Source organism: Macrotis lagotis, chromosome 3, assembly GCF_037893015.1.
Source record: "Macrotis lagotis isolate mMagLag1 chromosome 3, bilby.v1.9.chrom.fasta, whole genome shotgun sequence".
Classification (NCBI taxonomy): Eukaryota; Metazoa; Chordata; class Mammalia; order Peramelemorphia; family Peramelidae; genus Macrotis; species Macrotis lagotis.
The window spans coordinates 216188927-216216399 of NC_133660.1; the positions used below are offsets into that span (position 1 = coordinate 216188927).

General features: G+C 36.0%; 1 protein-coding gene across 3 annotated transcripts in view; it reads left to right on the forward strand.

Moving 5' to 3' along the window:
- Positions 1 to 27473, forward strand: part of SORCS2 (sortilin related VPS10 domain containing receptor 2) — a 1216578-nt gene that overhangs the window by 1009935 nt on the left and 179170 nt on the right. For all 3 annotated transcript variants that reach the window (XM_074229834.1, XM_074229835.1, XM_074229836.1), the window contains exons 9-10: positions 17482 to 17661; positions 27285 to 27431. In XM_074229834.1, coding sequence (XP_074085935.1) covers positions 17482 to 17661; positions 27285 to 27431 — 327 coding nt within the window. The remainder of the gene's footprint in view (positions 1 to 17481; positions 17662 to 27284; positions 27432 to 27473) is intronic.

Sequence of the window (27473 nt, forward strand, 5' to 3'; positions counted from 1 at the left end):
AATTAAATTGTACAATTATTATATTTTAATATAATAATGCTTTATTTACTAAGCAGGTTTGATACATCCTATTAGTTTGAAAGGTCTGCAAGATCAGAAACTCCCATGTTATAAGAGTTATGGAGATAGGTTTTAGTACATAAATATATCTCAAATGGATGACACATTAGAGAAGTAATATTTCTTCACCCAGTTCCTACTTATTTTATTCTTTTTGGATTCCCTAGTGATCTTTCTTCTTCTATGTCCTTAGTTCAATTCTACACAGTTTTTTTGAAGTCTAGAGCACAATTCTTCATCTCAGTATAGGATTCCCAATCTAATCCAAAACATATTAATTTTCTTTTATGTATCCTATTGTATGGATATGTAAATATTCAAACTTGACCATAACAACCTAAACATTCATATATATATATATGTATATATATATGTATATATATATATACATATATATATATATGTATGTTTGAATATATGTGTGTGTACTGCATTTAAATGTGTATATATCATCTATATACTTTTTGTGTGTGTTTGGAGGTAAGAAGGTATTACTTGTGACCTCTCTGTTAACATTTCATTTAATTTTTGCATCAATATTAATGTGACCTTTTGAGCAAGAGTTTTTAAAATCTTTATTTATCTTTTTGTTTTGAGAATCACACATTTATTTCATAAAGGTTAATGACTTTTTTTCCTATTGTACTTCAAGTGTTGAATAGAGTTCACTCATAAATTCAGATGAATCAGGTTTTGTTTATTTGGGGTTTTTTTTCCTCTTTGGAATCTCATTTATATTTTTTCTTGATTTCTCTTTCTGAAAGTTCTTGGTCATTATTCTTGGTTTCCTGATATGGATATTTTATATTCTTAAAAATTCATCCATTTTATTCTACTTATCAGTATAAAGTTAATCAAATTCATCTATGGAATTTTTCTTTATTTCTTTTCCATCAACTATGAATTGTACCTTAACATTTTTAAATTTGATAAATTTAACGTAAAAAATTTTTCTGTCTTTCCTCTAAGAAAAATAAACAGATGAGATAATGATTTATCAACCAACTGATCTCTAAATAAATGAGTCTTGAGTTTTATTTATTAATTATATTTTTAAAGCTTTTATTTTCCATTTCATTGACCTCTTATTGATTTTCAAATTATCTAACTGTGCTTCTTTGGGTTTTATTAATATATTGATTTCTATGGTTTAAAAAAATTTTAATGATCAATGTATTGACAATTTTTCTTCTTATAAATATCAATATTCATATGTATATGAATATGTATGCATCTAATTTTACATCTATATTTCCTCTAAAGATTTCTGTAGTTATAACCCACAAGTATTGGTATGTTGCATTTTATACAAGTAAGATGTACTTTTGTTAAATGAACTCTATGGCTTCTTTAAAGAAATTTCATATAGGGGAAATCTTATTTAGTCTCTAGTTATGTCTTTTGTTCATATTTCCCTTATTGATTAAAATTTTATTATTTTATGTCTTTGAATGGATGAACACATTGTTTCTGATTTTCTGAGTTTACTTCTGAGTTTGTTTTGCCCTCATACATGTGGTGATATTTGTAATTATATCTGGCAACATAGAAAATAAGTATATATCTTAATATTTTCATTCAATAATCATTTGTAGAACTTATGTGATTTTTTCTTGACATTCTTTTTCAGAACTTTAGTTTCCTTCCTGTTTGACTTTTAAATTTGCCAAAAATCTGAAAAATACACACTGAAGTCAGAAACAATTATTATCTTACTCTCAAGATTTTTCATAGAAGTCAGTTAACTTTATCCTTCTGCTCTTAGATTCTATGACACTCATTGCAGTCATTTTCAATAATGATATGATTTCATTTTGCTACCTTTGTGTAAGATATAACTTCTATTTTTCTCACATGTCTACTTTTATTGCCACCTTCCATGAGATAACTGTTATAATCCCTGGTTTTTTTGAGTCAGTTTAGACAGAATATATTCCGCTATAGACCTCATTTTAACTTTATAAGAATCTTTATATTTTAACTTGGTAAAATATTTTATTTTATTATTATTATAGTCTCAGTTCTTTCCTTTTTTTGTTGCTCAAGCATAATCTAATGTGATTCTTAGTGATATTCTGTTTTTATGTTATCCTTCTCTTCCTGAATACTTGCTGGTGAGCCCAGGTTTTAAATAGGGCACCAGATATAGGTAGTCTTCATCCAACCTTTAAGATCTTGCCCTTTGCAATGCAATCAAGGAAACCTCTTTTACCCTTAATGAAGAAATAAAAGTATGTCAATATTTATTTTCAATTGATTACCATAATACCTCTTTTTTTAAGCCCCCTGATTTCTATGATTATATTAACTTGGGGAGGAGAGAATCAATACTAACTGTTCCCCATACATTACTAGCAGCATAATTTCATAAGCACCTTCCTGAAAAAAAAGTCTATTATTCAGTTTTATTTCTTTGCCTTTCATTCATTTTGCTTTTATTTTTCTTTTCTTTATAGCTATTTCTTATTGTAAATTCCATTTAACATCATTAATTCATCCAGCCTTTGATATAAACATTGTGTGAAATAACATTAGGAGCATTTAATACTACAAAATAATATTTATTCACACATATATCACTATTAATCTTATACTCAGGGAAATCAAAACCACCCTGGATCACAAATTGACATCATTACTGGATTATCAGGAACCATTTCAATCATGTCTTTGTCCATATGGAAAATGATGTTAGAACATGATGTTTAAAATTATTTTGACTGAAGCCTGGGATTCAAATATTGGCTCTGCAAATGTACTAGCTGTGAGGCTGTAGAATAGCCTTAACTCCTTAAGCCTCAGTTTCCTCCACTGTAAAATAAAAACAAGGACACTTGCATTCCCTACCTCAGATGATTATCTTATTACAACAGAGTAACTGGGATTGTTACTATATTTTATAGACATCCTTTTTATAGCCTTAGCAGAACTGAACCAGGATTAGAATCCCGGTTTTCTAACCCTAAATCCTCTATTCCATGCTTTTTTTTTTTCAGATTCTCTGCCAGGAACAGTGGGGAGGGGAAATGACTGTTTCTGAGTCAAGGTTTTGTCTATTGTTTTGCTTTACATGACTCAGAATCTTTCATTTTATTGGACATTTGACAATATACATAAGGGACATGGAGATGAAAATAGATAACTTGGAATTCTATTCATTGTTGTTATTCACCTATATAATTCTCCACAGGTGCTGCCAATATAATTTTCTCTTCGAGCCAACCATTTTGTCTTATAAACTGTCAAAGAATAACAGAGAATGCATCGATTACAATAAGCAACTTTTAGCCTTGTTTGGGTTACAAAAACCAATTCTTCAGTTTTGTCTAGTTTACTAGACATAGTTTACAAGATGCTTAGCTCATTTGACCTTCAAAACTTCTGTGACATGTGTAATATCTTGTTCTATTTGATTCTGTGATCTCATGGACTGTAATGTCCATAGGGTTTTCTGGGCAAAGATACTGAGGGGTTAGCCATTTCCTTTACTGATGGATTAAAATAAACAGAGGGTCAGTAATTTTGCCAGGGTTTCATAGCTAGTGAATATCTGAGACTGGATTTGAATTCAGTTCTTAACTCCAGATCCGGTGTTCTATCTGCTGAGCCACCCAGCTTTTTCTATATAAGTAATATATATTATCCTCATTTGACAGAGTAAGAAACTGAAACTCAGAGATGGAATTTGACTTGTCCATGCTCACATAGCTAGAAAGGGGCATTAATGATATTTGAACCTAGGTCTTCCCACTTCTAGGCTAGTTCCTTTTTCTACTCTACCAAAAGCCTTACATCCAATAAGGAAATGAGGAAAATATACAGGAGAAGATTTTGCATAGAGACAAAAATATAGGTCAACAACAGTAATCAAAGATCATCAGAAATTTAAAATAACATTAAATAACTAATAATTGTTTCAGTTCCACACACTGTATTAAGCTCATCAATATACCTTATCCTACCCATTTAATTTTTTATCCATACTAGTTAAGGAAATAGCTTTTTAGTCTGGAAGATACAGGGAATAAGAAATTATTTTTCTTGTGAAACTTGGAATCTTTATAGGAAGAGAAGGCAGGAGTACAATAGTGGACTCTGTCAGGAGACCTAGTATCTATTTTCAGTTTTTCCATTAGCAAAGCAGGCCATGTGATTTTGGAAAAGCTACCTCTCAAGACCTCAGTTTCTTTCTTCATTCATTTAAGGACTTGGATGAGATGATTGCTAAGGTTCTTTCCACCTTGACAATTTCTAAGCATAATAATAATTAAAATAATAGTAAAATGCAATAAATAATTAGATAGAAAATTAGCCCTTAGTAGCATTATAGGAGACCAGAGGAGTAAGAGGTATGGAGGAAATTGGCCCTAGACTGTATGTACCTCAATGAAAAGGCAGAAACTGAATTAGAAACAGGCAAAAGGTGATAGTCCCAACCAGGGATACATAACAACTTGATAACAGTGGGGACAACCCAACAATAACAATGCTGTACATTGGGATAGCATTTATAGTTTATAAAATATGTTGCTTTAACCTTTTTTTTATTTTTTATTTACCATAGCACTCTAAGGTAAAGCAGACTACCACCTTTTAGAGATCAGGAATCTGAGGCTCAGAAATATAAAATTATTTGCTGTAGTCCACACAACTATTAAGTGACAGAGCTGGAATTTGAAAAGAGGTCTAACTAAAAGTCCAATGTGCTTTCCACTGTATTTCAGAATAGAGCATCTAGGATGGGCAGCTTATTTTAGCTACAGCAAGAAGACCAGTCTAATTGGAGTAGAGAGCAAAATTTTAAACTCATAGAATCAAAGAGATGGAACGAACTTTAGATGTCATCTTCCTAACTGTTGGTGTTTTTTGAAACGCAAAAGGAACTTACCTTGAATATGAATTGCTCCATTTTCTGGAAGGTCTTAGAACCAAATCAAGCAGTTTAATTCATTTAATATTAGTTTAAGCAAGCTTATTAGGCCTTTATGAGAAATGAAAAAGACATGAGAGGATATTTCAAAGTAGACAGTAAGTTTTAGGGAGCCACAAATTAGATTCCAAGTCTCCAGACTTTGAGGTGAGTCTCTAAGCCTTGCATTTTCCAGAGAGAGTTTTGGATCATGACCATCACAAAGGTATACTGCTTTAAAGAACTCATAGGGAGGGATAGTCATCCTTCCCAGGGATCAATTATTGTTCCAAGTTAGTAAAACCATGGGGAGAGGGAAACTCATCTTTAATCTTTCTGTTTCACAAAAGAAAAATCCTGAGACAGATGAGACAGTCAAAGAAGAAAAAGTCAGAGATTCAGCCATTTCTCCCCCTCCCCCCATTATTAAAAGCAAACCTTTAAAAAATTCCCAATTCACATTTTAAAAAAAAGTCAAAAGGTTGTGAAATTAAATTTCTCAGTTACAAAATTGCTTTATGGGAAGCATTATATATTGGCTAGCCCTTCACAGGAGTACCAAATTGGATGAATAAGAAACAATCTCTAACAAGGCCAAAAGAGGTTCTCAGAACAATATGAATATTTAATGCAGTTATTCCTGCCCTCAACTTTGGACTTTACCATAGAGTCTTTGAATTAGGAGAGACCTAGCACTGAGGTGAGCTGAAGTATGATTCTGTGGCATCCTTGACTACTCTCTCTCTATTTGAAGACTCCCTTGTGAAAAAGAATTCCCTACACCCCCAAAGTTTAAGACTCCCACTTCTTCTAGCTGATCTTCCTATGGCATGCTATTAAGACTCTTCACTGTCTTAGCCATTTTTCTTTTACTAATCTTCATTGATTCATCAATTTTCCATCTAAAATATAGGGCTTAGGGGCACCTAGGTGGCACAATGGATAAAACTCAGGAGGACCCAAGTTCAAATTCAGCCTCATACATTTAAAAATTACCTAGTTGTGTGATCTTGGGCAAGTCACCTAACCCCATTGCCTTGCAAAACCCAAACCAAACCAAAATAAAAAAAAACAAATAAAATGAAATATAGGACTTAGATCTGAATATGATGCCTAAGAGAGGATAGGAGAATTAGCATCTTCTCATCTTTCAACATTAGACTCTTCCTTCAATACAGCTAGGTTGCACAGTGGATAGAATCCTTGCCCTAGAATCAAAAGAACCTAAGTTCAAATACAGTCTCAAATACAAATTCAGGCCTTTGATTTTCTTTTATAGATCCCTAGGTGGACAAGGGAAAGTAGAGACTCCTACAATATCTTTCTTATAATTGAAGCTATGGATCCCTTACTCAGACACTTTTACCTATCTGAGTGACAAGTTGCATTACCTTGCTAGGCTTCTCTTTCCTCAGCTCAAAAATGAGAGGCTTAGACTTCTGAAGTCTCTTCCAGCTGTAAATCTCTACTCCTGTAATCCTATAATCATATAATTTTATCAGGCAATAAAGAAGTGTTGAAACTGGAAAAAAGTTCCCAGAAATAATCTGTTCCTATCTCAGAACTGTAGAAACAAGATTTTTTTGTCCTTACTCTGGTGCCCAGTCTCAGCTGTCTCTCAGTCCTGTGCCACTGGAATGTTCCTCACACCTCTACTCCTGTCTTCCTCGATCAAAATACATTTTGGTACATTTTCTAGAACTCTGTAAAGGAGATGTGGTTGAAAATGAGACTGTGCTACTTTCTTTTACTTCATAGTCTTTTTTTCTTTGTTTTGTTTTTTGCAAGGCAATGGAATAAAGTGACTTGCCCAAGGTCACACAGCTAAGTCAGTATTAAGTGTCTGAGGCCAGACTTGAACTCAGGTTCTCCTGACTTCAGAGCTGATGTTCTATCCACTGTGCCACCTAGCTGTCCCTTACTCCATTATCTTTAAAGCTCCCCCCCCCATTCTAGTTTGGATGAAGAAAAAAAACACCAAAAGATTTCTGGAAAGGGGATATTCCTCATTGCCACAATTCAATTCAAATCAACAAACACCTTTTGAGGCACCATCCTTGGACAATATACTTCTGTACATGACCTATTTCTCAAATCTCTTAGTCAATTCTTTCTTCAATTCAGAAATCAATAACAAAATATATCTCCTATTTTTGACTCTGTAGAGTCTTTCACCCCAGATATGTACATTTTTCTCATAAAGGATATATTCTTAATTTGTAATGCCCTTGAAGAGATCTAACTTTCCAGGGTCAAATATCAGTAATTAATCTCACTCCACCATATAACACTTATGGAGACAAATTTGTCTTGTTCTAATAGAATCTCTTGTTCAACCTGATTATATCATTTCACATTGTACATATGTATATTAAAATTTGGTGAAATGGATTTTACTGTTGGTTCCCTTCTTCTGTCTTGTCTCTGATGAACTTTCAATTATCAGAATTGGAAATATTAAGATTTTGTTCAAAATTTTACTCTTTGTCATGGGTGGGCTCTCTGTAATACTTAAATGCCAATTCCAGATTGCATATTCTATTATTTGATTTTTGAAGGAGTCATGACCTCCTGAAACAAACATGTTCTGAAATAGCATTGCAACTCATATCCTAAGTTGTGCCAATTATACTCCCCTTTAATGAAGCCATTAGCTTTTAATTTACTTACTCAGCCGAGCCTAGAGTTAATCTATTAAGACATTTAAAAAAAAAAGAAAGAAAATATGTATTTTCTGAGGCAGAACTAGATGCACTATCTGACAGGATATAGAAGCATGTCAAAGATTCTCAGCAACTAGTAAGACAAAAAAAGACCACATAAAAAATAAAACACTCCCAGGATATCTTGGGAAGGCAAGAAATGTTCAAGAATATCAAATCATTATATCCTCTTCATCTACTTCCTCGTCATCTACAAAGCTGCATACACAATATTTTCTTCATCTCAATTCTTAGTAAACATGAATTGCTTTGTACAAGGTCACATAATCTGTAAACAAAGTTGAAGGTTAGTCCCAAGTTTCTAAGGTCATTGTACTCACTAGAGTTGCATCCTCTCTCCCTCAATAGTTGTTTCTAGCTATCAAGTCATACATAATTAAAAACTTAAAGCCTTTGCTAAGTTTTGTCAGTTCTGCCTCTACAAATTTCTTATATATCCCCTTCTCTCCACTCACTCAGATGTGATTCTAGGTTGTGTTCTCATTAACTATAGCCTGGATTTTTATATAACCCCTCATTTGGTCTCCCTGCCTCAACACTCTTCCCCCTTCAATTCATCCTCCACACAGCTCCCAAAATGATTGTCCTATGATTGCTCATGTTTAACCTATATCATATTATTTTCTGTCAAAATCTTACAAAAGTGAATGTTGAAAACTATCTTGGCTTGTGATTAGGAAAAAAAAAAAGGAATATCATTAAGGCCAAGAAAAAATATTGTCTTAAAGCAGAAATCTGACTTTGTTGCTTTCTATTTAATGAGCTATGTTGTATCCCTCCATATTATATCTGGGATCCAATACAAATTATTTGTTGAGTAGTTAAAACCCTTCATAATTCATCCCCAACCTAGATATCTCTGAGGATCTGGGGATCTAGATAAATTAGTTTTCTTACCATTCTTCTCTCATGGCATTCCATCTCCCGTTGTTTTGGACCTCTGCATGGGTTATCCTCCATGAGGACTAGAATACATGGCCTGCTCCCCTCTGCTTCCTCAAACTCCTACCTTCTTTCAAAATTTAGTTAAAATGCCACCTCCTATGTAATTCTATTTCCCTCAGTCTCTAGTGTCACCTTACCAACCATTCTAATGTCCATGTATTCATATATATACATGATATATAAATATATATAGTACATACATACTGTATATGTATGAAGATCATTTTGGTTTTGGGGTTTTTTTTGTTTTTTTAGATTTTTCAAGGCAGTGGGGTTAAGTGGCTTGCCCAAGGCCACACAGCTAGGTAATTATTAAGTGTCTGAGACCAGATTTGAACCCAGGTACTCCTGACTCTAGGGCCAGTGCTTTATCCACTCTGCCACCTAGCCGCCCCCTATGTAGATCATTTTTAAGAAGAATTTAAGGCCCCTCTCCCACCTTGAGAGAGGTGTTCCATTTATTGGGACATCTTATTAAAAACCATTTTAATCACAAAAAAAAGAAAAATTTAAGTTCTAAGAGGGTAGCTGCTCTATCATTTGTGTCTTTTTATTACCTGCCAAGCAAGTAAAAATCCACTGGTAAATCAATTCATTGTTTTCATGAAGAAAAGGAATTCATTTTATTCTAATTAACCCCAGAATACAGAACTGAGTGGAAGTGGTGGCTCCTATTCTTCTAAGTCTTCTCCAATTACACAAACCAACCTCATGAATAGTCTCTCTTTCCTCTCAACTCTTGCATCAGACTTGGAGTTAAGACTGAGTTCAAGCCCAACTTTGCTACACACTAAATGTGTGACTTTGGTTGATTTATTTAACCTCCTGAGACCTCAGTTTCCTTCCCTGTAGGATGAGGGGATTGGATCAGATAATCTCTAATGTTCCTTCTAGTCTATGGATACTTCTTATGTATCATTGACTTTAAACTCAAATGTAACATTTAGACTTTAAAAAATCACAAATTAACATTGTTATATTGTATTTTTATTTATTTTGTTAAACATTTCCAGGTTACATTTTATTTTATTTTTCCTTTGGTTACCTGAATTCCAAATTCTCTCACTTTCTCCCACCCCAATCCACCTCATTGAGGAAAGCAAGTTATTTGATATAAGTTAAAAATGTGTAGTCATGAGAAACATTACCACAATAGTCATGTTGTAAAAGTAAACATAACACCCCCCCAAAAAAGAGAAACCTCAAGAAAAAGAAAACGAAAGGTTTTTTCCCTGCATTCAGACATCATCAGCTCTGTCTTTGGGATAGAAACTATTCTTGGGTAATAGCATTGCTGAGAAAAAGGTAAATCATTCACAATTGATAATCCTACAATATTATTACTTTGTATATAGTACATTTTTCACTGCATCTGTTCATATAAATTTTTTACTGAGAGCATCCTGTTCATCATTTCTTATAACAGATTACTTTTACATCTTAATCATTTACCACAATTTATTCAGTCATTGTCTAACCTATAGGCCTCCCCTCAATCTCCAGCTCCACACATCAGAAAAAAAGCTACTATAAATATCCTTATACATATACATATACATCTTTTTTCCATCTTATTTTTTATCTCTTCTAGAATATAGACCTAGTAGTGGCATTGCTAGGTCAAAGTGTTGGCATGGTTTTATAGTGCTTTGGGCATAGTTACAGATTGTTCTATAGAATTAATGAATCCTTTCTCAACTCCTCCAATAGTGCATTTATGTCTCATTTTCCCTACATCCCTTCAAACATTTGTCATGTTCTTTTTCTATGCTATTAGCAAATCCAATTGGTAAAGGTAGTAGCTCAGAATTGTTCCAACTCACATTTCTCCTATCAATAGTGAGTTAGGATTTTTTCAAATTATTTAAACAGAAAGTATTGATAATCTCATCTGAAAACTGTGCTTATATTTTGATCATGTATCAATTGGTAATGGCTCTTATTTTTTATAAAATTGATTCACTTCTTTATGTTTGAGAAATGAGGTCTTAATCAGAGAAATTTGTTTCAATATTTTTCCCACAGTTACTATTGCTAACTTATTTCCCTCTATCCTATTCCCACAATCCCTATTTATTCTATTCCCATTCTCCTTTCACCTTGTCTCTCCTCAAAACTGTTTTGTATCTGCCTGCTCCCTCCCACAATCTTCCCTCCATCCTATCCCCTATTCTACCACCCCCTCTCTCCTATTCCTTTTCCCTTCTACTTTACTAAGGTAAGATAAATTTTATACCCAGTTGAGTGTGTTATACCCCCTCTGAGTCAATTCCAATGAAAGTAAAGTTCATTCACTCCCCCTCACCTTCCCCCCCCTTTTCCACTTCATTTGCAAAGACTTTTTCTTGCCTCTTTTATGTGAAGTGATTGAACCCATTCTATCTCCACCTTTCCCTTTTTCTCAGTACATTCCTCTCTCACTCATTAATTCTATCTTTTAAATATATTATCCCTTCAAATTCAACTTGTTCTTGTAACCTTTTCTATATATGTTCCTTCTAACTGCCCTAATAAATGAGAAAATGCATGAGTTATTAATTTCATCTTCTCATGCATAAATATAATCACTACAACATCAATAACTCCCTTATGATTTGCCTTTCCCATTTACCTTTCACTTGAAGCTTATATTTGAAGATCAGATTTTCTGTTCAGATCTGGTTGTTTCATCAGGAAAATTTGAAAGTCCCCTATTTCATTATGTATCCATCCTTTCCCCGAAAGAGAATGTTCAACTTTGCTGGGTAGTTGATTCTTGGTTGTAATCCTAGCTCTTTTGCCTTTGAGAATATCACATTATAAGCCCTATGATCCTATGTTGTAGAAACTGCTAAATCTTATCCTACATAATTGAATTGTTTCTTTCTGGCAATAATTTCTCCTTGACTTGGAAGCTCTGAAATTGGCTATAATATTCCTGGCAGTCTTCATTTTGGAATCTCTTTCAGGAGGTGACTGGTGGATTCTTTCAATTTCTATTTAACCTCTGCTTCTAGTATATCAGAGCAATTTTCTGTAATATTTTTTGAAAGATAGTTTGTAGACTCTCCTGGATTTGTTTTGCAGGTCAGTTGCTTTACCAGTGAGATATTTCACATTTTCTAAAAGTGTTTCATTCTTTTACTTTTGTTTTATTGTTTCTTGATTTCGCACAAAGTCATCAGCTCCCATTTGCTCCATTTTTACATTTTAAGGAATTATTTTCTTCATTGAATTTTTGTATCTCCTTTTCCAATTAGCAAATTCTGCTTTTTTAAGACATTCTTCTCCTCATTGTCTTTTTGGACCTCTTTTTCCATTTGGCCCAGTCTGGTTTTTAAGATATTTTGGGGGGGGGGGGTGAAGCCAAGATGGCAGCAGGAGATGAAGCTCTCCTAGGTGCTCTCTCCAAAATATTTCAAAAATCTTAAAATTATGACTCTAACTAAATTTTTGAGAGACAGAACCCACAGAAAGATACAGTGAGGCAATTCTACAGCCCAAGGTAACCTGGAAAATAGTGGAAAAACTGTTGCACAGGGTTAGAGGGGCTGCCCTGCCAGGTGCCTAGGAGCTGCAACTCCCAGCAACAGAAGCAGTTTCCTGACCTGCACCCTGGGGAGCACCAGACACAACTTGGAGTATCAGCAGGGAGACCTCTGCCAGAGTGATTGTAAAGCCCAGCCCTCAGGGTAGTTGCAGCAGTAAGTATGATGGAGGCAGTCAGCATGTTCAGATCCAGGAAACCAAAGTAGGAGTCAGCAAGCAGGAGCCTCCAGGCTTAGCCCACTGAAGGTAGGGGATGGAGACTTCCAAGATCTGTCCTCTGTCCATGGACCAGGACTCTGGGACTCTGACCACATTCAGATCCTGATCACAGTCTAGCCCTACCCCCAAAGAATAGGGACCCCGCCCCTCAGGAGAGCAGTCAGAGCCTCACACACACTGAGGTTTTTGTAGGGGGGGGATGTCCCAATAATACTCAAAAATTCAGGAAGCATCCCAAAACCAGGCATAGGCTGGGGAAATGAGTAAACAGAGGAAAAAAGAGGAATTAGACCATTGACAAATATTTTGTCTATGATTCCAAGGAGGGTCAAAATACTCAATCTGAAGATGAGGAAGTACAAGCTTCTACATCTAAAGACTCCAAGAAAAATGGAAATTGGACTCAGGCTATGACAGAGTTCAGAAAATATTTTGAAAATTAAATAAGGAAGATAGAAGAAAAATTGGGAAAAGAGATGAGAGATATGCAGGAAAAACATGAAAATGAAGTCAGCAGCTTAGTCAAAGAGATCCAAAACAATGCTGAAGAAAACTTAGGTCAAAAGGATAAAACAGTTCAAAAAGTTATTGAGGAGAAGACTGCTTTAAAAAGCAGAATTGGCCAGGTGGAAAAGGAGATAAGAAAGGTCTCTGAGAAAAACAAATCCTTCAGATGTAGAATGGAACTAAAGGAAGCTGATAACTTTACAAGAAGTCAAGACACGATACTTCAACACCAAAAGAATGAAAAATTAGAAGAAAATGTGAAACATCTTATTAAAAAACAACTGATCTGGGAAACAGATTCAGGAAAGCTAATTTAAAAATTATTAGGATATCTGAAAGTCATGATCAGGAAAAGAGCCTTGACCTCATTTTAAAAGAATTCCTACAAGAAAAATTGTCCTGATATCCTAGAAGCAGAGGGAAAAATAGAAATTGAGAGACTCCACTGATCTCCCCCATAAAGAGATCCAAAAAAAGGAATATTATAACCAAGTTCCAGAATTCCCAAGTAAAACTGAAAATATTACTAGCAGCCAGAAGGACACAATTCAAATATTGTGTCACTGCAGTCAGGATCACACAGGACTTAGCAGCAACTACATTAAGGGCTCATAAGGCTTGGAATATAATATTCCAGAAGGCAAAAGAGCTTGGGATGCAACCAATAATCAACTACCCAGCAAAACTGAAGATCCTCTTCCAGGGGAAAAGATGGACTTTCACTGAAACAGGGGAATTTGAAATGTTCCTGTTGAAATGACCAGAGCTGAACAGAAAGTTTGACCTTCAAGTACAGGACTCAGGTGGAGCATAGAGAGAAAATGAGAAGGGTAAATTATGAGATACTTAATGATGACAAACTGCATGTATTCCTGCTTAGAAAAAATGATATTGATAATACTCATATGAACCTTCTCATTTAATAGAGCAGGTAGATGGAGCTTTTATAGATGAAGCACAGGAGAACTGAAGATATAATATATTGTAAAAATGAAGTCAGTGACTTAAAGGGAAATGTACTGGGATTAAGAGAAAGAAGAGGTGTAATAGGCTAAGATACTTAAAATAAAAGATTTTATTTTGTTGCAATGAGCTTTTGCAATGATATGGAAGGGGGAAAGGCAAGGGGGAATGAGGGAAACTTCACTCTCATCAGAAATGACTCAGAGGGGTGGCTAGGTGGTGCGGTCGATAGAACACAGGGCAGTGGAGTCAGGAGTACCTGAGTTCAAATCCGGCCTCAGACACTTAATAATTACTTAGCTGTGTAGCCTTGGGCAAGCCACTTAACCCCATTTGCCTTGCAAAAACATAAAAGTCTCAGAAATGACTCAGAGAGGAAACAGCATACACACTCAATAGGGTAGAGGCATCTAGAGTAAAAAAGAGAAGGGGGACAGGGGGAAGGGGTGATGTGGGTGATAGAGAGGGTAGATCATAGGAGAGAATAAGCAGATATAATACATCTTTTTTTACTTTTTGCAAGGTGCTGGAATTGGGTGGCCTGTCCAGGACCACAGGGCCAGGTGCTTGCTGGGTCTCTGGGGTGGTATATGGTCTTGGGGGCCTCTTGGCCCCAGGGCCAGTACTCTGTCTGCTTGCTACCCTACAGCACATTTTAGAAGAAGAACAGAATGAAAGGAGAGAGAGAATATAATATATGGTAGTGGGGAGGAATGGATGGAGGGAATTACAATCAGCAACAGCAACTGTGGAAAAATATGGAAGCAACTTTTTTGATGGACTTGATCATAAAGAATGTGATCCACCCAAGACAGATGGTATCAGAACACAGACTGAAACACTTTTTCTTCTTTCTTTTACTTTATTTCTGATGAGGTTCTATATTTTTGTGGGGAGGGGGTATTATGTTAACTTTTAAAGAAGAATATTTTAGTAATGTATAAAGAATTGTAGAGTTCGAACAAAGACCAAAGGCTATTACCTTTAATTTTGTAAAAATTCAAGGGGCAGCTAGGTGGCATAGTGGATAAAGCACTGGCCTTGGAGTCAGGAGTACCTGGGTTCAAATCCGGTCCCAGACACTTAATAATTACCAAGCTGTGTGACCTTGGGCAAGCCACTTTAACCCCATCTGCCTTGCAAAAAAAACCTAAAAAAATTTTTTTAAATTTTGTTATTATATAGTTTTCCTATCTCTTATACTTTATTTTTCTTCCTTATGGATATGATTTCTCTCTCATCACATTCAACTTAGATCAATGTATAGCATGGAAACAATGTAAAGACTAAGACTGCCTTTTGGGGGGGTGAAGGGAGGGAAGCAAGATTAGGGGAAAAATTATAAAATTCAAAATAAATAAACAAAAAAGATATTTTCTTCAGTATTTTTTTTGTATCCCTTTCACTAAGCTGTTTACTCAGTTTTCATGATTTTCTCACATCACCCTCAGTTTTCTTCCCAGTTTTTCCTCTACTTTCCTTTGGATTTTCAAAATCCTTTTTGAGCTCTTCCATGGCCTGAGATTAATTCAGATTTTTCTTGGGAACTTTGTATGTAGAAACTTTGGCTTTATCTTCTTCTGAGTGTATATTTTGACCTTCCTTATGACCTCAGTAACTAAGATGGGATTTTTTTTCTTCTGTTGTTTGTTCATTTCCCCAATCTGTGACTTGATTTTAGCTTTTTGTTAAGGTGGGACTCTGTTTCCAAAGTGGATGACACACTATCAAAGCTTTTAAGGATTTCTGTAGATGTTTTCAAAGATACTTGTAGGATCCTACAAATTTTCAGTTCTCCCAAAGTCTTATGAGAGGCTTTGGCTTCTCTCCTGGCCTGGCTCTGGTCTGTGAATGACCACAAGCATTGCCCTCTGCCCTTGAACTGTGAGGAGGTTCCCTGCTCTGGTGTGGCAATAAATTCTGTTTTTGAGGACTGGGTCCCCAGACATCAACCTGAATGAATATGGGTAAAGCAACAGAGATAGCAAAGAGACCTCTGTAATCTCCCTCAACCCCCTTACCATCTGCGGACTGAGGAGTGCTATGGAAGTAGCCTCCCTGTGGCTCCCATGGCCTGCTTCTGGAGTCTGCTGGGTTCGGGTCTGTACTCCTAAGGCTGGTACTGTGAAGACTGCAGTCCACTCTTACCATGGGAGGTTAGAGGTTTCCACTGACCTTTCAAGTTGTACTTGCCATTCCCTGGAATGAGAGATCTGAAAACTGCCACCACTGCCGCTGTCCAGGTGCCCTGCTATCTGTTCCTGTATGACTGGGGTTGGTTCCCTCTGTACTATTCCACAGGTCCTTTCTAACCCAGATGCAATAGACACTTCCTGCCAATCTTCCAAGTTGTCCTGGGTTGTAAAACTGTTTCACTCTCACTTTTGGGGGGTTCTGCCACTCTACAATCTATTTAGAGTCATTATTTAATGGTATTTAGAGTGGTTTGAGGGAGAGGTCAAATAACTCTCTGACTTTACTCAGATATCTTCATTCTGATCCCCCTCCCCCCAGGTTACATTTTAATCTGATCTGGGTCTTTCTGGGGAGTTCTACTCCTTTGAACCAGCAAGCAGCCACAAGTTTGACACTTATGATCTATATCATTCATTTCTTTATTGTTTCCATATATGTCTCCAGGTGGATCATCTTTCTTGGAGTATAAACTTAGTTTGATTCATGACAGCATCTCATAGATCTTTTTGAATAACTCTAAGTTTCTAAGACAGATATGTATTGAACCTGGTTAGTGATCAATTAACATTTGACAATTGATTGAAACTAGACAAAAGAAAACTGTAACCTAATGATTATAGGCCCCACCCTTACTGCAGAAGACTGGTCCTTCAGGGATCATCACCTGTCAGGTACCTACCCTTTCACAAAAGGCTGTAAATTCTGTCTTGTTCCTGGTTTATGTTTTGTTTATTTGGATCAGATACTTCCTGTTTTCATAAACAGCATAGAATTTTGGTACTTTTGTAATTTCATTGGTATGAGATATTCGCAGGAAAGCATCTTTCATTACTAATACAGGTAAGAATTTGCACCATAGTTTATAGACAGAGATCCCTAGTTAAGTGATTTACTCAGGGTCACACAATAGTCTTCAGAAGGAAAACTTGAATTTCCAGCTTTCAGACTCTGATGAGGACTCATTTTATTTTCCCCATAATTCAAGATGCTAAGCAACTTGAAGGTAGGAACTATGTCTTATTGAGCCCTGAAACTTTAGTGAACTGCACATCCTAGACACTCATAAAAATTTTCTGAATGTTGAATAATGGAAATAAAATTGTCTCTCCAGATGAATGTGTTTCCTTCCTTTAATCAGACAATGTACCTAACTCGATGTATTTCCTTTTTTGCCTCAGCTGCCAGAAAGCTCTGGGCTAAATTTCCATGCTCAGCTGTAGTAGCTAACTCAGCCCAGGTGCCTGCTAACATCTACTTCCCTGCTCCTTTTAATTAGATTTGTTCCGTTTATATTGTCCTGTTTTATATTGTGTTAGATTTTACAGGCTGTTTGCAAGCTTTTTGGAAGGAGGTGGGTTAAAAATCCTCTATAAATAAATAAAAGAATGCATCTGAAACATATCAACTCATTTTCCATTTCTTTTCTGGCAGGACTTGCAGATTATCAGCACTGATGAAAATGAGGTATTTGTGGCTGTCCAAGAATGGTACCAAACAGACACGTACAACCTTTACCAGTCAGACCCACAGGGTGTGTACTATTCAATTGTGCTTGAGAATGTGAGGAGCACAAAACAACCAGAAGAGAATGTCCTGATCGATATCCTGGAGGTATAACAGCATATACTTGTCAATGTTTGTGTTTTCTGTCTGGGACCTGTGTGATCTTGGGCTAATCACAACCCCTTTTTATCCCAGTTTTGTCAAATGTAAAGGCTAGGGGTAGCTAGGTGGCCCAATGAATACAGCACTGCCCCTGGAGTCAGGAGGACTTGAGTTCAAATCCAGCCTCAGACACTAATTACCTAGCTGTATAACCCTATTGCCTTGCAAAAAAAAATGTAAAGGGAATTATAAGGTCCCTTCAAGTGCTAAATTGATATTCCATGACCCTGAGTTTAAAGAGATGAAAAATAACACAGTGTATGCTCTCAAGGAACTTCCAATCTATTAAGGGTAGTCAACATGCCTACCAATCAGGGTTATGCAAGGGAGAGGGATGGGGGCAAAAGAAAAGTTTGGACAGAGTAGTCTTGGGAAATTTGAAGAGGAGGATATCATTTTTTGCTGAAAGGAAAATGGCAGACTTCAGGAGAAAGTGGCACTGAATTGATCCTTGAAGGGGGAAAAAAAAAGAATAGCCAGATATAAGAAAGGTGATGGTCTGAATGAATGCACAAAGCCGAGAGAATAGGACAAGCTTGGAGCATAGCTAATATATCAATTTGACTGTTATGTAGAAAGTACAGAGAGGAAAATGGAAAGAAAGGTTGGAGTCAAATGATGAAAGGTCTGGAATGCCAGTGTAAGGAATTAGTATTTGATCCAAAAAACAATGGAGAATCACTAAAGGACTTTCAAATGGGGAATGACATGGTCAAATTTGTACATTTGGAGGGTTATTTTGGCCCTTTGGTGAAAGATAGACTAAAAAAGGAGAGGTATGGAGCCAGGAAAACAAGAGAAAGAAGGCTACTACCAACTCAGCCAAAAGACTATAAGGTCCTAATTGCGTCATGAATTAAATTCATTTTGTTTTAACGATGATCAATGTATTTTCATTATGAGAGGATATCTATTCTTCTCTACAATACCAGCCTAAAAGGAAGTAGTTATGTGAATCTCTGCAAGTATAGGCTAAGATTTTTGTGCTGTGGGATAGGAAACTCCTTGGAATAGGATGCTTATGCAGACCCCCCCCCCCAGCCCAATTGCAGAGTTTTGATGAAAATGATGAAATTTTTTGATATTTGTACCTTGTTCTGGAAGAAGACTATGACATCAGGGAGGTGATGCCAAGACAAACACATGAATTGGATTTGAGTGAGAGGGTGCTGTGCTAAGTCACCAGCCTCACTTTCTCCTCCAGTACCATCTGGCTCCAGTGGCCTGATAAGGATCAGAATGCCTGGAGATGGCCCTGGATGTGAGGTAATCAGCCTTAAGTGACCAACCTAAGATCACATGGCTAGGCAAAGTCAAGTGTTTGAGATTGGATTCAAATTCCTCTCCTTCTGACTTTAAGGCTGGTGCTCTATCCACTGCACCACACCATTTAGCAGGGGAGGATTAAAGTCTGAGAAATAGATATGGCTCTCATGGGATAATAAGACCTGCCTGAAGGTTATTCTATTCCTGAGCTTGTCATAAATAGTTTCTTAACAGCATGCTCTCTCTGTGTCTAACCTGTACTGCTAGTTACAAAATAACATTTCCTAAATCTCTTTTTAAAAAAAACCCAATGGGGCAGCTAAATGGCACAGTAGATAGAGTACGGGCCCTGTGGTCAGAAGGACCTGAGTTCAAATTTGACCTCAGACACTTAATTATTTAACTGTGTAACCTTGGGCAAATCACTTAACCCCACTGCCTTGTGAAAACAAATCAAAAATTAAAAAAAAGAAAGAAAACTCAAATTTGGTTCATCTCTAGATCAGTAACTCTTAACTATTTTTACTTCATGAACCCCTTTGACAATCTGGTAACATTTTTAGGTTGATTGTTCAGTCATTCTCAGTCATATATGACTCTTCATGATCCCTTTATGGAGTTTTCTTGGTGACTTATCTTGTTTGCCTCAGTTTCTTCATCTATAAAATGAGCTGGAGACATAAATGATAAACTTCTCCAGTATTTTTGCCAACTCACACAGCTAGTGTCTGGGACTAGATTTGAAATTCTGACCCCAGGCTCTGTGCTCTATCCAATGCATCATCTAACTGAGGCTTATGAGCTTTTTCTCAATTCAGTTCAGCAATAGTTTATCAAGTATCTACCAAGGGTCAGGCCCTCTGCTAAGTACTATACAAATAAGAAAAAAATAAAGACAATGTTTGCCCTCAAGGAGCTTACATTTCTACTCATCTCCATTTAATGTTTTCAAATGCATAAAATGAAATATACAAGATTACAAAAAAGCCAGTTTTGCTGAAACATAGTTATTGTGCATTTTTAAATGTCAAATTCATAAATACTAGGATAAGAACTTCTGCCTTACATTTTTCTTTATAATGAAGTCTATCTAAGATACCAAACATCAGAAAAACCATAACATTGATCTGACATGATTTTTGTCCCTTGAGGAAGTGAGTTGTTCCCAAGTTAAGAGGAGGCCCTTACTTTGTTGGTTAAGCCAAAGGACCTGGGTTAAAAAAGAAACTCTGTTACTACATATCAGGCAAGAAACTTCTTCCTGGGTCTCATTTTTATAAATAAGAAGAGATCTCAAAACCTTTTCAACTATAAATCTTCTGGTTCCATGCATTTCCTCGGTAATATAGGTAGCTCAGTCAGCAATTGGTATCACCTCATTTACTCTCTGGAGAACACATTCACACATTTATGTTCAATCTCTCATATATTTCAGCTATAACTGCTTTCCCTCAGAAACTTAATGAATGTAACAATTTGTTTATGTTGAGGACATTCAGAACTGTTATGACATATTTATGGTGCTTAGGAAGGATTTAAAAATTGTACCCCTATAATCTGAAAATGATGCCCTTGTCTGTCCCCATTCCCCCAAGGGTTTTAAGTCATATGTGACACTTCTCTCTTTTTTTTTTAAGATATTTTGTTGATGCTTCTTTTTGTACATTGGTACAACTAACCAAGGGCAGCTAGATAATATAGTGGATAGAATGACAGATTGGGAGCCAGGAAGATTCATCACATTCATAAGTTCGAATGTGACCTCAGACACTTGTGAGCTGTGTGACCCTGGACAAGTCATTTAATCCGGTTTTCCCCAGTTTCCCTCATCTGCAAAAATTAGCTAGAGGAGGAAATGGCAAACTACTCCAGTTTCTGCTCTCAAGAAAACCCCAAATGGTATCATGAAGAGTTGGACATGACTGAAAAAATAACTGAACAATAACTCTCCAATACTTTCCTCAAAAAGAATAATCCTTTACAACAATAATTAAAACTAACTAAAACAAATCATCCCACTGAATATGTATGACACTGGAGACCTCTTTGGAAGGAGTACTGACTTTGGAATCAGAGGCTGGAGGTTCAAGTGTTGCCATTGTCATAAAGAATTCTCTATGAGTCTCTGTTTTATCTGTGAAATGAGAGGATTGTACTGGGTGGTCTCTAAGCTCCCTTTCAATTCTAAATACAGGATCCTTTTATCCTTTCTTACAGTCTACTGAAAAGAGATCCCTTGTTTAAACAATTATCTCTTCAAATCATAACTGAGTTTCTTTATTAGGAAGAATTCTGGTGTTATTTTCCTTAATATTATTGTAGTCATTGTATAAATTTCCCTTTTTGTTCTTCTCTCTTCACCCTATTTCAGTTCATATAATTTCATCTGAATTTCTTTGGATCCTTCATTTTCATCATTTCTCAAGACTCAGCAATAATTCATTAAATATTCATACATCTCAATTTGTTCAGATATATCCCAATCAGTAGGCACCTATTTTATTTTCAGTACTTGCTACCATAAAAGAACTACTATAAATATTTAATTTTCACATATATGGAAACTTTCCAACTATCTGTGAACTCCATGTAATAGTGCTTATTGAAAACAAAAGTAGCTTGGGCAGCATTTTATCTGGTGAGAGACAGGAACAGTCTGAAGGGAAAGTCTGGCTAAAAACATGCATCAGGTTTTGACATACTGAACCAATGTTCTTTGTCTGCTCACTCATTTGCCCAATAAAATTTGACTATTGAATCAAATGGGATCAATAGCTTAGGAATTTTTTAGTAAAATGCCAAAATATTTTCCTGAGGGGTTGAATTAATTCACAGTTATAGCATGAAATACATTCAGATGTTTGTCCTTCCCCTGCCTCTTCAACATTTGCCTTTTCTCCCTTTTGTCACCTTTATTAATTTGAGATTTATTTTACCTATTATTAGTGATCTCAGGCATTCTCTCAAATATTTGTTGATACCTTACATTTCCTCTTTGAAAACTGTCTCTCTTGTTTGATCACTTCACTGTTTGACCATTGGTTTTTATTCTTATATAAATTTAAATCACTTTTCTACATATCTTTACCTCCAATACACACACACAAGCATACCGCTACAATGTCATACTTCACCATATTACCCCACATATACTGTAGTCCAGGTTCTCTAGAGTGTGACATTTCAAAATCAATCTACACATGTAAGAGTTCAGAAGTATCTGGCTGACAATATACTGGGGAAAAATTATCTTAAAATACTCTGCTATTCTTGTATCTTTTGCTTCTCCCTTATGTGGTATACCAAAGACACAATTGGCCATCCTACCCTAAGTGCTGCCTCTAAGTAAGGGATTAAATGACTTTCCTGGTTATTACACTTAGGATGTTCACCATTTGGAGATAATAGGGCAATCAGAGCAAAAATAAGTTTATTCTTGCTCAGGAAACTTTTATCTTGGTTTGAGATTTCTCATATAAGCATCATTCTTGAGGAGGAAAAAAAAACACAAAAAAATTGGCACCATGACTCAAGTCACTTATCACAATGATGCTAATGTTACATTGCTCCTATGAGCTTTTTTTTTGCACTGCCTCTGTTCAATTCAGATGTCTCTGTAATACTGATCAATAGATTTTTCGCCAAATATCCCAGCCTCATTTATCATTCTATTCTTTACTTAAAAAACTTGACTTCTATAGGCCAGTCAGAAGTACTAACATTATCAACTAGACACTTTCTCAGTCACCTACCAAATACACACACATACACACACACACACACACACACACACACACACACACACACGTATACTTCTTCAGCATCACACTTCATCATAGTCCAAAAATTATTGGGAACCTTCTCTTAGACACAGTCCCAGTATCCACAGTATTGAAAATAAAGATAGCTTGGTTAACTTTCTATCTAGTGGGGATAGGGAAAGTCTGGAAGAAAAGATTGGCTAAAAATTATGCATCAAGTTTTGACACCTTGAACCACTGTTCTTTGTCTGCTAAACTATTCATTCAACACTAAACCATTTAAGTTTAAAACTTTATCTTTTTTTCAACATATCTCATCCCTACATATAGGAATGTTGTGAATTCCTTATTATGATGCTTCTTTTGCCTCTAGATGGTGGATGCAGTTACAAAAAAGAAATTATTTTAATAATCCACACAGTAAAAACCAAATGACTGAAGAATCCAAATAGTTCAGATTGTGCCATACAGTCAGATGAATAGCCCACTGACTTTTTCATGAATAAGAATTAAAAAAAATAAGTGAACTAGGCCTAAAGGTGAGCAAGAAGAGGTGAAAGGACTGAACTTCATTTGGAAAACTGAAAAGTATTTCCCATGATCCCAATCTGCAAAAGTCTACATCTTTGACATTCTTCCTGTGATTCATTTTGTCTAATGATGATAATGATAGTGACAATAATAATAATACTAATACTAGCTAGCATTTATATAGTGCCTACTGTGTGCTAGCATTTAAGTGCTTTAAAGTTATTATTTTATCTAATCCTCACATTAGATAGGTTGTTGTGAGGATTAGATAAAACAACCTAGGTACCATAAATATTCCCATTTTACAGTTGAGGAAAATGACACCAACAGACGTCAAGTGGTCTGACCAGAGCCACATGGCTGGTAAATGTCTGAAAGCAGATTTAAACTCATCTTTCTAATTCCAACCTCAGAATGATACCCTTTTGTGCCACTCAGTTGCTCCAGGGGGTCAGGGAACACAAAATCTCAAAAGAATCCAAATGACAGGGACCCAAAGAATGATTTTTAAAATGTATAGTAGATGTACATAGGTGTAAATATATTACAGAAGATGACTTATGAACAAGAATCCAGACAATATCTAATCAGAACAGAAGGTGAGTTAATAATGAAGCAAAAATGAGCTATGACAATGAAATGTATTTCCATCTCAATAATCATTTCACTGATATTCTTGAAATATTATAAAGTGTTTAGTAGCCATTCCCTGAAGTCAGATCACTTGATCATTAGAGGTGATTCTCTTGATTACTGGCCTGGTTAATTACATCATTAGATGCATTATCTTATAATATCATTGATTAGCTTCATATTAGTAGAAATGTCTTTTCTATTTGTACCCTTACCTTGAAAGCAAGGAGAGCTTGGCCTCTGCGCCAGCACCATAATATTCCTCAGACCCTATCCTTGGCATAGGACCAGTATAGCCACATGAACTACTCCACCATAAATTAGCCATGACTCTTTTTCACACCATACTAACCTATATCCTTTAGGCATTTAGAAAGAGAAGTCCTTTGTAACCATAAAGTTATGCAAATTTTAAAAGCTACAACTATCAATAAGATCCAGGAAAAATGACCAAAAAGTGATCATATTCCACTTAGGATTTACTTAGGATATTATTCTACCAATGATTGTTATTTCTGAAGGGATTCACATACTCCTGGTCGATTTTTGATTTTATCACACTAAAAGCAAGGAGGTCTCCCACAAGGAATATTGGCACTTTAAAAGGAATCATGAAGAAACTGATATTCCCATGTGTCAACTGCTTTCAACTAGGTTTGGAGCCACTTCCACCATGACAGTTCCCTTCTGCTTCCTAAAGCAGTGATGTCTCTTTTGAAGGCAATAGCAGCAGGTTTCTAATTCAAGGTTCAGTAGCTTGCAAAGATGGTGCCTCTCCAGAGGGTTCCTCCAGAAAGCAAATGCTTTGCTAAAACAACAGGAGTGGTGGCCCAGCTCCCATCTGACACTGCTGGCTCATCATTTGTCAGGGATGACAAGTGGAACAAAGTTAGGCACTCCAAATTATGATCATCTCTTTCAAACTGATGGCTAAATTTTTAATGGTGTTTTTCTTTGACTGAGATATTCACTGTCAAGATAATTCCTATTTTTATGAGTATATATATATATATATATATATATATATATATATATATGTATATAGCTCTTGATTTGGAGTTTGACAGCATGGATTCCTAGACTTTTAGGAGATTCCCTGAGAAGTTTCTACTATTCCTTAGTGAAATGACTTAGAAAGTTGGTCATGAAGCTGAATGATTCTCTCCCCAGTTCTGCCCAGGTCTACTGAGGCCAGGATTCTTAAGAGAAGCCCACAATGCAAATGGTGCTGAAATATCCTTGGGCAAATTAGTATTGTGAATCATGATAGTCTAGGAAAGCTAGGATAAAAGACAGAATAAAGAAGGAACCAGGTAAGGATCTTTTATTGAAGCAGTAAAAAAAAAATGTGAAGCAACTACTATGAGAGTGCTAGGTGCTGCAGTGAATAGAATGCTGGACTTGGAGGCAAGAAGCTAAAAGTTCAAAACCAGAATCAGGCACTTACTAGCTATGTGACTTTGGGAAAATCATTTCAATTCTGTGTATTTTAGTTTCTTCAGTTGCAAAATAGGAATAATAACAAAAGGGTTTTTGAGGATCAAAGGAGAAAATAGCTGTACAATCACTTTGTATAATGGCTGGTACATAATAAGCACCATATAAATATTTGCTATCAACATCATTGTTGTCATTGTCATCAGCAGCAGCATCAACATAATTATTATAATTTATTTTTATTTTATTATTATCATAATCATCATCATCATTATTATTATTATTCCTCACTATGTTTAATGCTAGAAAGGAACAAAGAAAAGATCTACATTGTCTATGAACCAAAGTTTAATCAGATATTAAGAACTAGCAACCCATAAGTAAGCATTAGGGATAACACTGTTACAAGTGGTATACACAATACTACAAAGAGGGGAACTACAATGGGCTGGTCATGTTGTTAGAATGCCAGACGTACACTTACCAAAAAAAACCAAAAAACATTTTATGGAGAACTCACACAGGGTAAGTGCTCATGAGGGGGTCAGAAGAAGCAATACCAAGACACCATGAAGGACTCATTAAAGAAGTTTGGAATTGATTGTACAACATGGGAGACACTGACATAGGATGCCCTCTTCAGTGAGGGTGCTACACTCTATGAGGAAGGCAGAGTTGAAGCAGCTCAAAGGAAAAGTGATATCCCTAAGTTTGGATTACCCACCCCGAATGTTCATATGAACTATTTGTGCCTGACCCGTGGTAGAGCATGCCGAGCTTTTATTGGTCTGATCAGCCACAGTAGTGTAATTTGTCTCAAACACAGTGATGTCATCTTGGTCTTTTTCAATAACAAAGGGCAAGAATCAAACCAACACAACCAACACACACACACACACACACACACACACATACACACCAATCAATCAACCAACAAACACAATAAGTGCTTCAAAGACATGAAGAAGAAACTTCTATATGAGATCAAAGAGGAAAAATCATATAATATTGAATGATCAGAAGATTCCTCGAAGGAAGTTTGTTTTGAGCTGGGTTTTAAAGGATAAATGCAGGTACCCACACAGTATCAACAGGTTATCAGCAGGTGGAAGCAACTCTTAGTCAGCTCCATGCTGGCAACACTAGATGTCAGAGCTGCACTCTATTAGGTATAATTGGCATCTAAATAAAAGACCAGAATTTGGGGAATGGGGCTTTATCTCTGCAGTAGTCCTTAAAGTTTGATTCCTTATTTTGACTCTGCCTAAACAGTTCTGAAACTCAACACTGACAGTCAATTTCCCATCAGATACTGGAATTCGATTTGACAAAAGAGTCATGTCCCCATGTAGAAAAAGGTCAACTATTTTATAGAAAGGCAGACCAAATTTTATGTCACCACAAGTGATCAGTCTCTGCCTTCTCTGTCTGGTAAGCATCGGTCAAGCAGAACGTTGGCCCTATCTGAGAAGGAATGCTATATGTTTGGAGAGTTCTAGAAGAGGAGTAAAGCAGAAAAACCAGGAAGATTAAATCGGAAGTGTTTCCAGAGTGTGAGGATCAACTTAGATAATATTTATAAATATTTAGAAAAGCTTATTCCCTCCTCCCCCATCTTACAGTGTATAGCAAATGTTTATTGAATGAATGGAGGAATGAAGGCATGAATATGTTAATAAATGGATAAATGGCCTACTGGTGTACATGTATTTTTTTAGCTGTGCTTGAGTAATGACTTGCATATACTGTGAAAGAGAAGCCTAGAATCTAATTGACTTTATTGCCTGTCCTTGAACCTTGGGGACTTGGAGGAGAACAAAAAAGAACCTTTGGAGCTATAAATCACAGTGGGCAGTGGGGCAGGAACATTGGAACTAGCTCAAGTATTGAATGGTTAATTCTAAAAGCTTATTCTTTATTTTTGTTATGTTTCTGTCATAGGTCAGAGGTGTAAAAGGAGTCTTCTTGGCCAACCAAAAGATTGATGGAAAGGTCACAACACTTATAACTTACAACAAAGGCCGAGACTGGGATTATCTGACTCCTCCTGCAACTGATATGAATGGCAGACCCACCAATTGCAAACCTGTAAGTGTCCCTGGGTCATTACTTGTCTGTTGTGTCAGCCAT